This window comes from Ursus americanus, chromosome 6 (genome assembly GCF_024610735.1).
Source record: "Ursus americanus isolate L20-20 chromosome 6, mUrsAme1.1.p, whole genome shotgun sequence".
Classification (NCBI taxonomy): Eukaryota; Metazoa; Chordata; class Mammalia; order Carnivora; family Ursidae; genus Ursus; species Ursus americanus.
In genome coordinates, this window is record NC_142132.1 from 78476422 (window position 1) to 78490989 (window position 14568).

General features: G+C 42.4%; 1 protein-coding gene and 1 long non-coding RNA gene across 2 annotated transcripts in view; one reads left to right on the plus strand and one right to left on the minus strand.

Moving 5' to 3' along the window:
• Nucleotides 1–223: 223 nt before the first annotated feature.
• Nucleotides 224–11428, minus strand: LOC123795555 (uncharacterized). Its single transcript, XR_006780535.2, has 3 exons — nucleotides 10625–11428; nucleotides 7567–7832; nucleotides 224–4655 (listed from the first exon to the last, which is right to left on the minus strand). It is a non-coding gene; the product is annotated as an uncharacterized LOC123795555 (long non-coding RNA).
• Nucleotides 11429–11584: 156 nt separating this feature from the next.
• Nucleotides 11585–14568, plus strand: part of MINPP1 (multiple inositol-polyphosphate phosphatase 1) — a 43532-nt gene continuing 40548 nt past the window's right edge. The window contains exon 1 of the mRNA XM_045802381.2: nucleotides 11585–12344. Within this exon, the coding sequence (XP_045658337.1) occupies nucleotides 11708–12344 (637 nt within the window). The 5' untranslated portion in view covers nucleotides 11585–11707. The remainder of the gene's footprint in view (nucleotides 12345–14568) is intronic.

Consider the following 14568-nt stretch of genomic DNA (forward strand, 5'->3'; position numbering starts at 1 on the left):
CTCATCACCCCAAACAGAAATCCTGTACCCACCGAGCAATAACTCCCATTCCCTCCTCCTCCTCCCAGCCCCGGCAAACCTCGAATCCATTTTCTGTCTCTATGAATTTGCCTATTCTAGATATTTCATTTAAGTGATACATTACAACTTGTCCTTTTCTGTCTGGTTTATTTTACTTACCATAGTATTTTTCAAGGTTCAACCATGCCGTAGCATGTATAAGTACTTCATTTTTTTTTTTTTTACAGATTTATTATTTATTTGAGAGGGAGAAAGCACTCATGTGAGTGGGCGGAGGAGCAGAGGGAGAGGGAGAGAAAGAATCTCAAGTAGACTCCACACTGAGGGGGATGCTTGACGCCGGGCTCGATCTCATGACCCTGAGATCATGACCTGCGCCTCAGTCAAGAGCTGGACACTTAACCAACTGAGCCACCCAGGCACCCCAGTACTTCATTCTTTTTATTGCTGAATAATATTCCATTGTACGTGTCATACCACATTTTGTTTACCCACTGATCTGTTGATGACGCTTGGGTTGTTCCCACCTTCTAGCTGTTATGACTAATGCTGCTATGAATATTGCTGTGCGAGTGTCAGTTTGAGCCCATGTTTTGGTTATACACTAGACGTGGAATTGCTGGATGATTAAGTATTCTATGTGTAACTTTTTAAGCAACTGCCAGACTGTTTTCCACAGTAGCTTTTCCATTTTACATTCCCACAAGCAATGTACTAGAGCTCTACTTTCTCCACATTTTCACCACTGCTAGTTATTTCCTTTTCAATTTTAACCATCCTAGTAGGCATGATGTGATATTTCCTGTATCTTTGATGTAAATCTTTTCATGTGCTCACTGACCATCTGCATATCCTCTGGGGGGAAATGTCGATTCAAGTCCTTTGCCCATTTAAAAAATTAGGTTTGTGTTCTCTATATGTTTTGGATATTTGTCCCTTACCAGGCATATGATTTGCTAATATTTTCTCTCATTTCATGGGTTGCCTTTTTACTCACTTGAAGTCCGACTTATTGTGTATTTTGTCACTTATACTTTTCATGTCATATTTCAGAAAATATTGCCAAACCTAAGTTTATGAAGACTTTTTCCTAATTTTTCCCCAGAGTTTTACAGTGTTGTTGTTGTTTTTTTAAAAGATTTTATTTATTTATTTGACAGAGAGAGAGACAGCCAGAGAGAGAGGGAACAGAGCAGGGGAGTGGGAGAGGAAGAAGCAGACTCCCAGCGTAGGAGCCTGATGTGGGGCTCGATCCCAGAATGCCGGGATCACGCCCTGAGCCGAAGGCAGACGCTTAACCGCTGTGCCACCCAGGTGCCCCTATGGTGTTTTTTTCTTTCTTTTTTTTTTTTAAGTTTTATAGCTTTTAAATTTAGGTCTTTGATCCATTTTGAGTTAATATTTGAATATGGTATAAAGTAAGGGCCCAACTTCATACTTTTGAATGTGGATATCCCATACCACTTGTTAAAAAACTGTCCTTTCCTCACTGAATGGTCTTGGCAACTTTGATGGAAATCAATGGAACATAGATGTGAAGGTTATGTCTGAGTTCTCCATTCTCTCAAGTCCACTGGTTTGTAGGCCCTCCTTATGTCAGTACTGCACTGTCTGGAGTACTGCAGCTTTGTAGTAAGTTTTAATGTCAGGAAATGTGAGTCTTACCACTTTGTTCTTTTTCACATTGTTTTGGTTACTCTGGGTCGCTTGAAATTCCATATGAATTTTAAGATGGGCTTTTCCATTTTTGAAAAAGCACTGTTGGGACTTTGATAGTGATTACACTGAATGTGCCTATCATTCTGAGTAATATTGTCATCTTAACAATATTAAGTCTTCCAACCCACGAGCACAGGATGCCTTTCCATTTATTTAGGTTTTCTCTAATTCTTTCAGCAATATTTTGTAGTTTTCAGTGTGAGAGTGTTGTACCTCATTGGTTAAATGTATTCTTAAGTATTTTATTCTTTTGGATGCTATTGCAAATGGGATTGTCTTAATTTCCTTTTCAGATTTTTCACTGCTAGTGCATAAAAATTCAACTGATTTTTGTGATTTTTGTATCCTGCAACTTTGCTAAATTCATTAATTAGATCTAAAAGGAGTGTGTGTGTTGGGGGGTATGTACACATATTTGCATGTATTCTTTATATAATCTACGATATAGAGTTCTTCCATTCCAATTTGGCTGTACTTTATTTCTTTTTTCTCTTGTCTAATTGCTCTGGAACTGCCAATATTATGCTAAGGAGAGTGGCAAAAACAGGTATCCTTGTCTTGTTACTGGTATTAGGGGAAAAGCTTTCTCTCCTTCCCCACTGAGTATGATGCTAGCTGTGGGTTTTTTATATATAGCCTTTATCATACTGAGAAGGTTCCCTTCTACCCCTAGTTTATTGAGTATGAAGGGATGTTGGATGTCGTCAAGTGCTTTTCCCACATCAGTTGAAAGGACCGTGTGTTTCTCCCCTACCTTCATGCTATCCATGTGCTGTACTACACTGACTGACTTTGCATACTAAACCACTATTACGTTTCTGGGATAAATCCCCCTTGGTCGTGGTGTATAATCCTTTCTGTATGCTGCTGAATACTATTTGCTAGCATCTGGTAAGGATTTTTGTGTCTACATTCAGTAAGGATATTGGTCTGTAGTTTCTTGTAGTGTCTTCTCAGGCTTTGGTATCAGGGTAATGTTGGCCTCATAGAATAAGTTGAAAAGACTTCTTCTATTTATTTAATAAAAGGCTTTTCTTTGTTAGGAGATTTTTTTTTTAATGAATATGTTGTTATTTTCTTCATAAATAGAAACCACATCACTTTATCTGTTACAGTGAATAAGGAGAGGCAATAATTCAAGAGAGCTGCAGAAAGCTTTCTTATGCACATAATAATAGAAACCATGCCTTTGGTGAGCTTTTCCTTTTGATCTCTGTTCCCCCACCCACATCAGTATGTTGCTTCCGGAACGGGACTCTGCCTTCGAATCTTATACTAGTTGGGAAGCTAGTCCAGCACCTTGCCTTAATAACAGAACAGAAAGTTGTTGGGAGATTTTTGATTGTTGATCCAGTCTTCTTACTTGTTATGGATCTATTCAGATTTTCTTTTTCTTCTTGAGTCAGTTTTGGTAGTTTGAGTGTTTCTAGGGATTCGTCCATTCCCTCCAGGATATCCAATTTGTTTGGTATACAACTGTTCATAGTATTCTCTTATGCTATTTATTCTGTAATCAGTAGTAACATCCTTCTTTAGCTTCTGATTTTAGTAGTTTAAGTATTCTCTTTTTTCTTAATCTAACTAAAGGTTTGTCAATTTGTTGATCTTTCCAAAGAACCAGTTTTAGGTTTCATTGACTCTATTGTTTTTGTATTCTCTGTTTCATTTATTTCTGCTCTAATCCTTACTAGCTTTATATTTTTCTTCCTCTTTACGGCTTCAAACTCAATTTAATATATTCGGGAATGAGTTTTTTCCTCAAATACCTAAAATGTAAAAATAAATAAGCATGTCTGTGTCTTCAGACAAAGACTAGCCTACTTGTTAGATTTACTGTTTCAATCCACATGAACAGCTCTCATACAATGAACAGAATCTTACTATGTCTTCATGAAGATGTTCAGGAGGTCATGAGGGAGAGCTACCCCAGACTGAATGTTAAGGCCATCCTCTAGTTTTCAAGACTGTGTCAGCCTGAGAGACAACAATACCACAAGCCTCTCTGGCACCTGCAGGAAAAACTGAAATCAAGTCTCTCATTTTCAGATTATGGCGTCATCAGAACTTGGTCTGTTTTTGTAGAAAACAAGCATGACAAGAATCCTATGATAGCCTGTGAACAATGATTTCGCCCCTTGAGAAAAAAGCATGGATCTAAGTGACACACTTACTATAATGTGACTTCACAACACTCCCCACAGATGCGCTCCGAAGTCCCTAAGACTAGCTTTCTAAGGGTGTACTTGGAAGAGTTGCCTTCTCTCTGATTTTCATTTGCATCTCTTGTCTCGCTTTCACACTTCACCTTGTCTGACCGAGATCACCATCACCGGATACCTCATCCTGCCCACCTATCTCCTACTCCTCCCTGGGCTTTCCATGCTTCATAAACCATGATCATTCTGAGTGAGACACCCAAGGTCAGGTCTAAGGAGATGGGATCAGGTGACTTCAGCAAAATCAAGAAAGGCATTGACAGGTTTAGCAGAAGGAGTTAAGTGGGGTTAATAATTACTTACACCAATTAGGAGACTTTCTACGGAAAATAATGAAACACTAGTTCAAACAGTAAAGACGGTTATTACCTTAGATGACAGGAAGCCCATGGGCGGTATACTTCAGGTTTAATTCAACAGCTCAACGGCATCATGAAGGACTCGGGTTTTTTCCACATTCGGCCATGTCATCTCACTGTGTTGGCTTTGTTTCCAAGCTGGCTCCTCACTGGTTGCAAGACGGCTGCAGCAGGTCTAGTCGTCACAGTTGGACATGCTAACGTCCAGGGCAGTTGCCTTTTCCTTATGTGTACCATTCTCTTGCATTTTAAGTTTGAAGATTTTTTAAAGATGATAGTTACAGTTATTGGCATCTCTGTGCTTTCAACCCCTTTCATCTTTCCAAACCATGAGTTGCATCTGTTAAAAACAAAATGTTAAGATAAAATAAAATTTTAAAAATAAACTTCATGGAATAGATGCTGAGCGAGCTGGGGATTCTAAAGAGTTGGATAGAGGGAGAGGTGCATAGACTAGTAGAAGGTGAGAATCTCGTGGGGCTTGAATCCTGCAGGAATAGAAGTTTAGAACCAGGAGCAAAAGTTCTGAGCCAGGACTTCTTGGCATCTCCATTTTTTGTTTGTTTGTGTGTTTGTACCTTCTTAATTCTAAAAGATTTGTACTCTGTAACTTGCCCTGGCTAAATTTTCTTAATCTTATGTTCTAAACTGTCTCATTTAATCAATAACAAGTACTCCACTATCTTTGAAATATCCATTTTAGGCATTTCATTCACTGAATGCCATCTCCTTCCTTCCAGAATATTTAACTATGCCGACTGTAATATTTCTTTGAGTCATTAGGATCTCTGATCCACCCATCCTATAAAGTGTTGACTATTTATCACCCCATCACTTGTCTTTTTTATTTTTATTTTTTTATTTGTCCTTTTTTAGAACAAAAAAAAATTTACTCAGAAACTGCTCTCCTGGGGCGCCTGGGTAGCGCAGTCGTTAAAGCGTCTGCCTTCCGCTCAGGGCGTGATCCCGGCGTTCCGGGATCGAGTCCCACATCGGGCTCCTCCGCTAAGAGCCTGCTTCTTCCTCTCCCACTCCCCCTGCTTGTGTTCCCTCTCTCGCTGGCTGTCTCTCTCTGTAAAATAAATAAATAAAATCTTTAAAAAAAAAAAAATATATATATATATAGTTACCAGGGTTGGTTTAAACCAATCAGGACTTTTTCTTTAAGTGGGGACAGAGTGACCTTCCTGAGAGGTGAATATGTACATACTGATTCAAGAAAAAAGAGAGAATAAATGTTGAGTGGTTAACTAATATAACTACTGTAGTATTATGTGCAATATTTATCCTTTTAGCCCCATCTACAAATGACACTTTTTAAGGTCACTGTTCATTTGTCAGGAATAGGTATGTATCAGGAAGAGAAACACAAAGATAGCTCTCTTTCTACTAATCATAATCTAGAACTGGTTCTACTTAGTACCTGTTAGATGAGATGACTTTGCAAGGCATCTAACCTCTCTTTGTTTTGATTTCCACATCCACAACATGATATAAATACTGTTCTTTATAGGTCATGGGATAACCGGGAAGGTAACATAATTACGTTGCATACATACAAAGCAATATTATTTCCACATTTTATCTTCCCACACTGCTTATCTCATTTATTCATTCATACATACACCCTTTTAAGAAATAATTGCTGACAGTCTACCTGATGTAAGGGATGGATATTTGAGCATCAAAAAAGTTTTCACCGTCACTCTTGCATCTAAGGTATTAACTCAGAATGATTTAGCAGCAACTGTTTCATCTGTTGGAGTACAGAATCAGACAGGGTAGTAAAGGATACAAGACAGGGAAGGTGGGGTGATGAAGGGTGTTGTTTATGGAACCATAATGGTTGCTTCGATTGCAGTGTGAACTGTCCTATTTACTAAAGTTGCTGCAACCAAGTGTGTGAGTCCACAGATGCCAACACTACTTTTCTAGCTTAAGTAATGCTGGATTTTAATACTTACCGATAGACAATGTAGGCAAAGGAACTCAACCCAAGAAAGACAAATTGATGTTACAAGAAAATAGTCAACAGGGACGCCTGAGTGGCTCAGTTGGTTAAGCTCTGCCTTCAGCCCAGGTCATGACTGCAGGACCCTGAGCCCCATGTCAGGCCTCCTGCTCAGTGGGGAGCCTGCTTTTCCCTCTCCCTCTGCCCCACCCCGCCTCATGCTCACTTACTCTCTCTGACAAATAAACAAAATAAATATCTAAAAAAATAAATGAATAAATAAAAAATAAAATATGTGTGTGAGGGGCGCCTGGGTGGCTCAGTTTATTAAGCGTCCAACTCTTGGTTTCGACTCAGGTCATGATTTCAGGGTCCTGGGATGGAGCCCCATATCAGGCTCCATGCTCAGTGGGGAGCCTCCTTCTTGCTCTCCCTCTGCCTGCAGCTCCCCCTGCTTGTGCTTGCTCTCTCTCTTTGTGAAAGAAAGGAAGGAAGGAAGGAAGGAAGGAAGGAAGGAAGGAAGGAAGGAAGGAAGGAAGGGAGACAGAGAAAGAGAGAGAGAAAGAAAGAAAGAAAAGGAAAGAAAAAGAAAAGAAAGAAAACAGTGAACAAAAACTGAAAGATTGGCTCATGCAGGGGCTAGTGAGACAACATGAAATTGACATTTATGTACTAAGTAAAAAACATTCTTCCTGATAAAGAGCTAATGAATAACTTTTCTCTGAAAGTTCTCTGTTTGGGGGAGTAAGGAAATACTGATGGTTTTGAAGTCTGCTAACCAATTGTCCTAGAGGTCTAATTGCTCAAAGAGATTTTCCAATTTTGGAAAACTAACATTTCAGAAAAAAATAAGATGTTTAAACAATTGCTATTGTCTGTGCTTGTTCTTGAAAAATACAGGTAGGAAGAGAAATTTTTTTCCCAAGATTTAGAACATGTTACTCATCTTTGTGATGGGGAAACAAGATTATTTCAGAGGGGACTTCTGGAGGAAATTATGCCTCTGAACAACAGTACTGGCATGAACAGGAAAATCATTACAGAACACGACTAGAAAGTGAACAGTTACAGTTTTCTCCTATTAAATGGAAGGAGCAAAGCACAGAAAGAATCCTGGCAATTTAAACATTGTATCCGGTTTCTAAAATAGTTCAGTGGATTTAGAACCAACATTTGATGGGAGGGAAGAATTCCCAACATCAAAGTCCCAGGATGTGTCAAGACACTAGAAGAGAACCTTTGTCACTGCAAAATAACTCCCTTAGCAAGGCATAATAGAGAATGGAAAAAAGCAAGTCACCTCCACCATTGGGCACGGTTCAGTGAAGTTCTACTCATCAACTGAAACACAACGTTCAACAATTCAGCTTGGCTTTTACATGCTGGGGAACGATGTAGTAGTTAGCTACCAGTGATGGTGATATTGTTCCTTTCAAACAAAGGTATCTTATCCGTGGAGTCTGGTGATCTATGCAACCTCCACATTCAAGCAAGGTTGGAGGGACTGCTGTTGAAGCATGGATCACTCCAGCCGTGCATGGAACCTTCTTCTGTTGGCTCTTTCTACTGCAATAAAAAATAAGCATTTAATCAATAACCAGGAAAGGAAAGATGAAATAGCAGGGCAGCAAGATACTAGAGTTAAAACTTTCTTGAAATAGGCACAAAATTAGTTGCTTAATGTAGTTGTAAGATAACAAATATCTATGACAAACTGGCCATTGCCTGTTTACTTGGCTAAAGGAAAAGGGATAACAAGAAACATTTTAATTATATTCAATAAGAGTTACAAATTGAGGGCTGCCTGAGTGGCTCAGTCGGTTAAGCGGCTGCCTTCAGCTCAGGTCATGATCCCAGGGTCCTGGGATCGAGTCCTGCAACAGGCTGCCTGCTCAGCGGGGCGCCTGCTTCTCCCTCTCCCTCTGTCTCCCAGCTTGCGCGCTCTCTCTGTCAAATAAATAAATAAAATCTTTTAAAAAAAGTTACAATTTGATTTGGGGCTAGAAACTATATAAAGTCTTTATGTAAACTGCCTCATTTAATCCTATCAATAACAGCATAACATAGGTATTACACCCAATTTATAGAAGAAAACAAATTGAGTCAACAGTTTAACTTGCTCAAGATCTCATGGATATTAAGTGATGAAGCTAGAATTTGAGAACCAGAAAGTCTAACTTCAGAAACCATGTTTTTAATCAATATTATCTATGCTTACATAGATAGCTACCCTATCCCCCAAAGCATTTAGCCTTTTCCTTTCCTTATTGTTTCTTTACCAATAAGCCTCTTCTTTAGTAACCTTTAAAAAAATATTATAGATGTCTGTAACTTAAAATACTGTATTTGACACCATGCAATCTTAAGAGTGGAACAACTATTTTAGAAGTCCTTTGAATAAATAATCTGGGAAAAATACAGTATTCTTTAATATAGTGGATTCATTAGAAAAGTTCTACTTAAGACAAATTAGAATAATAATGAACAATGGAATTCAATTGTTTTCTTTTCCACTCTGAGGTACACAATGGATAATGTTTTCTGGATAAAATTGCAGAACCACTAGCAATTCAAGTCTTCCACTCTCTGTTGGATCCCCAGAGCTGGCAAACCAACTTTTTACTTGTTTCCCATTCCTCTCAGTTGCAAATCCTTTCCCACTTCTCTCAGTTCTAAATCCAATCCATTTCTACATTCCAAAGACCTAAATCCTATTCTTCCATCTCTTCAGATAATCTTGCCTCCTATATCACTGAGGAACCCGAGGCCGTCAGGCTTAAAATCCATTAATTCCCTCCTGCTAGACCAACAAATGTTATCTACATGTACATCCATCCTTCCAATCTTCTCTCAGAAAAATAAGGTCTTCTCTTGTTCTGGTCCAAATCAAATTCTCTGTGCTCTTGGTTCCATGTGCTCCTCTCTTCAAGGAATCTGAACCACTAATTTTCCATTCTATCTCTCGTGTTGTGGTAGATTGTCAAATACATTGCTATCATGCTTACAACCTCACATGAAGGAAAGCGATCCACCTGTGGTCTTTACCAAGAGGCAACCATGTTTTATACTATGCAGACTCCTGGGTACTGGTTGATAGGACAAGGTGGGCAACTATCTCAAAGGGCAGCCAACTTACAGTCGGGCCAGAGAATGAAGACGTGGCCTGACGTGAAAAGATGAGCAGGGCCTGTTGCCTACTCAAAACTTTTCAAAGGTACTCACTGCTTTAAGAATGACAAACCATTTTAAGGAAGATGAGTGGATTTTTATTATTAGGAAGGTTATGAAATGATCTTTAATGCATGTCAGTCATGCTTGTGAAAGTCAGTCATTTTAATGTTCAGTGGAAGTTTATACAGTGTAGTTGCTAGAGAGCTATGCACCTTAGCACAGGAGTAACATATATTACTGAACATTATTGATAAAAATACTATTCATAGCAGCCTATTATATGAATTTCAAATGTCATCTGTGATTCTCACAATAATTCCACAATGCGGGTTCTAATATTCTTTCTTTTCAAAAAAGGAAACTAAGGCCCAGAGAACTTGAGTTGCTTCGTAAGGTCACTCAGTTAATGACTGGTGGAGCTTGGCGTCTGGATCCAAAGCTTATATACTCGTCATCCTCTTTATACTATCTCTGGCTTTTTCCTAGTGAAAAACGTGAAAGCATTGCTTAACTTTATCATTTGTCATCTTGGCCATAACGACAAAATTATTGGAGCTGGTTTAATAAATATATAAAACAGCATAACATTAACAGATGAGGAATGAGAGGAAGGAAAAAAAATCAAGCTAAGGGCAAATTTAGTGTATAGGAATGTGTGCCATTGATTTTGTGAGTAGGTAGACAGGGTCTCTAAAGATTACTTCATTAGGAAGGATGGTTGCCTTTGGGAAGAGTTGGTGGTACCTCCTGAGGATAGAAAAGATCAGGCATGAGAGGTGATCATTATTAGGCACGTATATTAAGCAAAATATAATGACATGCAACTGGCACAAATGCTTGCTGAATGCACTTAAAAATATCATCAGGCATTTCAGCCGATAAAACGTAAGGTTAGGAAGTCCGCAAAGAAAAGGTAGATGTCCACCAAATATTAATTTGAGCAAAGTTCTGTGAAAATATCACTGACCATGAATACTCATTCCACAAAACAGCATATCGAAAAAGGAACATCTGACAACGGAAAGATGGCTTTCGGCTACAGAATGTCTTAAAATTTGCAGCGTCCAAGTGGAATCTATTCTTGATTTTACACCATTTTGTTCAGTGGTTAACATTTAGAGGTACACCTCTCTGAACCAGAGATGCCTGAACAAGGAGAGAAGTAGTTAAGATAGAGATGGGCTTACCAAGAGCAATTTAGTAGTGTCTTTGAAGGAAAAGCTCCATTACAAAAACATGATCCAAATTTCCTTGAATTTGAATCACCATATGACTTCTTTAATCTTTATTCTTTTCGCAACAAAGTGGTGTTCAAGTGGAAAAACCAAGGTATTGTTCAGATTTATGATTTTTTTTCTTGGCTCAAACAAAGATTCTGAGCAATAACCTATGAAGACACGCAGCTGATTTGAGTATGTAATTACACAGGAGCGGAGTTTCAGCTTGGAGTGGTGGTAAATAGCATGTTTGCTCCACACAGCAGATTAGCTCATACTTAATAATGCAGTCAATCTGCCAGCCTAAGACTCCACACGCCAAGGGATTAGGGTTGTGCTGTCCCTACTCTGCAAGTCTCTGATGCCAACAAGCACAATCCTTCCGGGGTGCCGCGTCGCGGAGCTCAGCTCCGCTAGCCCAGGTCCAGACACTACCAAAGGCTCAGGAATTGGATTTCCTGGAGAACAGAGCCTTTCTCCGGTTCTGGTCGGCCTGGCTGTATGCTAGAAAACAGGCTTGGACTTCGGCCGGCTTGCTGGGGCACGGCCCGGAGATGTACTCTATAAACAGCGTCAGGCGCACCGCAGGCGGGTGGTTCAGACAGCACATTTTCTACACCGCAGGTGAACGGGGTGGGGCCGCCCTAGTCAGCCGGTATTACAACGTGTCCTGTGGGGGCCGCCTCCGAGACACAGGCTCAGTCCCGGCTCATTCCCGCCCCATGAGCATTCCAAAGAGCGGGGCAGTGGTTGAGTCAGTCCGGAGGCGCCTACCACGCGGAAGCTCGCCCACGCGGGAGACCCAGCCGACGCCAACTCCACCTCAGCCACAGGTCTCCGAAGCTCCCCAGCGTTTCGTGCCGGCGCCACCGGAGCCGCACGTGGGAGCCCCCAGGCGGCCCCAGCGCTCCCCACCCCAGCGCCCGCGCCGCACCGCGAATTCTGGGGGCCCGGACCCAGGCAGGAAGCGCCGTCGGGACCCGCCCCCTGCCCGCCGGAGCCGGAAGTCGCGACCCCGGCCGGTACGTCGCCCTCCGCGGGCCGCGCCGCACCATGCTCCGCGGCCCCGAGCGCCTCGTCAAGGTCTCCGTGGCGCCGGTCGCGGCCCTGGCTGTGGCGCTGCTCTCGTCGCTCTCGCGCTGCTCCCTCCTGGAGCCGGAGGATTCCGCGGTCTCGGCGCTCAGCCCTTACTTCGGCACCAAGACTCGCTACGAGGATGCCAACCCCGGGCTGCTGGCGGACCCCGAGGCGCCGCGGAGGGACCCCGAGCTGCTGGAGGACACCTGCACCCCAGTGCAGCTGGTGGCCCTCATCCGCCACGGCACCCGCTACCCTACGGCCAAGCAGATCCGAAAGCTGCGGCAGCTGCACGGCCTGCTGCAGGCCCGCAGGCCTGGCGACGGGCGCGCTGGCTCCGCCGGCGGCCGCGATCTGGGCGCCGCGCTGGCCGACTGGCCCCTGTGGTACGCGGACTGGATGGACGGGCAGCTGGTGGAGAAAGGGCGGCAGGACATGCGACAGCTGGCGCTGCGCCTGGCCTCCCTCTTCCCGGCTCTCTTCAGCCTCGAGAACTACGGCCGCCTGCAGCTAGTCACCAGCTCCAAACACCGCTGCGTGGACAGCGGCGCCGCCTTCCTGCAGGGGCTGTGGCAGCACTACCACCCCGGCCTGCCGCCGCCCGACGTCGCAGGTGACGGCCCGGTGTCCCCTCTTTCCCTCTGCCCCCAGGCCCCCGGGTGCCCATCCTGTGGCGCGTGTTCAGGGCTGGGCTGTCTGTCTCCCTTGTCCCCATGCAAATCCGTTTATCAGGGATGCAGTGGACACCTTCCAGGGGCTGGACGCGGTAGTGGACGTCGGCGGACCCGACAGGAGAGGAGACAGCCGGGCGAGTTTCTCGGTGTCCCGTTCCCAGACAGAACTGCCCCCTCTCCGAGCACCGGCCCTGCCTTTCCTCCCTCCTTGGCAGCTAGTGCCAGGACTTCTCCTCCTCAGGCTTTGCTTCTGAAAAGTGGTTTTTTTTGCTTACCGACTTTTTTTTTTAATTACATATTGGTCCTGGACCCACATCCTGTTTTAGGAAGCAACTCTAAAACTTTCTTTACTGCTGTGCTTTTTTCCTTCTGTTTCGGTCTTATATATACTGTAGACTTACACTCCCTGTAGCTATGGTTCATGGTCACACTCAGTACTTCATTACTTTTCCAAGATTAGAGAAATCATCTAGTGGGGCCCTTGTACTCCACAGGTGAAGGAACTGAGCCCAAGAATGTGCTTTGTTGATTGTCCTTGGTTAGTTTGAGGACCAGAGTCAGGCCTGAAATTCATGTCCCCCCTCAAAAAATGTTTAATAGTCACAGATACTAATAATAACAGACACCTCACTCCTGCTATATGGCTTTGTGCCAGGCATGCCTGACATTTATTTCTCTAAATCCTTACAAAAGCCCTCTGAGGTTGGTAGTATTTTCCCCCTACCTAACAGATGAGAAAATTGAGCCACGGAAGCACCAAACAGTCTGCCTCATTTGGTGTGGCTAGGTATGGACCCAGGAAATCCGATTTAGAGCTTGGTCTCTGAGCCTTTATAGTCTACAGCATCTGTTCGTCCTGTAATTTAGGAGTAAGGATGAAAACATACAACATGTTTGACAGAGAGATGAGCAAGTGTTAATATTTTGTTGGCCAGTTTTAAGATCAGAGATGAGGTGAGACATTGTTTAGTTTTAAACCCAAGTGAAAAATGAGAAGTAAACTGGTTTGTCCTTTTTCCAGTTGTATCTTCTCTTACTCAGTTCACCCATCTCCAAGAGATCGTTCTGTTGCTTGTGTGTCATGTTACTGCTATGTGGGTAGTTCTTTTGGCTGACTTCTTTACGCACTTGTTGAATTGTGCTTTTTAATGATTAATATAAGTGAAAATTCCCTGCAAATCTGTTAAATTAAGTGAACGTTCAAAGCAGAATATACTTCACTATGACACAGTATGTAGCATATACCAAAAAGGGGCTACTGGCCCTCCTGGGATGAGGTCTTAGAGATTGAGCCCTTTGCCTAGCTACTTCATTATACTCTGTAGACAGTTGTTTTGCCTGCTGTGTACACCTGGGCTTTCAAGGGACGCCACTGAATTAGATTTTGTATTCTTACAGCAACAGGACAATACCTTTGTTTTTGTTTAAAGAGCAGCAGTAATGAGTTAATAGCAAGGATGGAGAATCCAGATCCACTTGGGAAATTGTGCTTTGAGGTCACAGAGGAAGAGGACAAAGGTCACTTATTTTCTGAGTCAAGATGTTTTCCGAACTATAATCCAGTAGCAGTGACATTGGCCAGGATTATCCATTTCAGGAGACCCTGAAATGGACACACACACACATCGAAATAAATACGTTTTTTCACACCCACATCCAAAGCAAAACGCTATGACTGATTTGATTTTCTCATTTTGTATACAGCAGTAGTATTCTTGGTGTTCTTTTCATGGTAAATAATTGGATGTTTGAAATCAGTGTGTTTTGAATATGACTGAAGAAACTTAAAAGGCACTCCAGTAGTTGAGGCATGGTTGCAGATGTTTTTTAATACATATTTGCTGCCAAATTGGGGGAATAATGGAACTTAGTAATTCTAAATGGAAAGCATTGGGTAGCTTTAGTTTTAAAATAAACCGAAAGCAGGGGCGCCTGGGTGGCTCAGTCGATAAGCGTCTGCCTTCAGCTCAGGGTTTGATCAGTCCTGGGATCACTGGGATCAGTCCTGGGATCAGTCCTGCTCAGCGGGAAGCCTGTTCTTCCTCTCCCACTCCCCCTGCTTATGTTCCCTCTCTCGCTGGCTGTCTCTCTGTCAAATAAGTAAAATCTTTTTTTTTTTTTTTTAAGATTTTATTTATTTATTCGACAGAGATAGAGACAGCC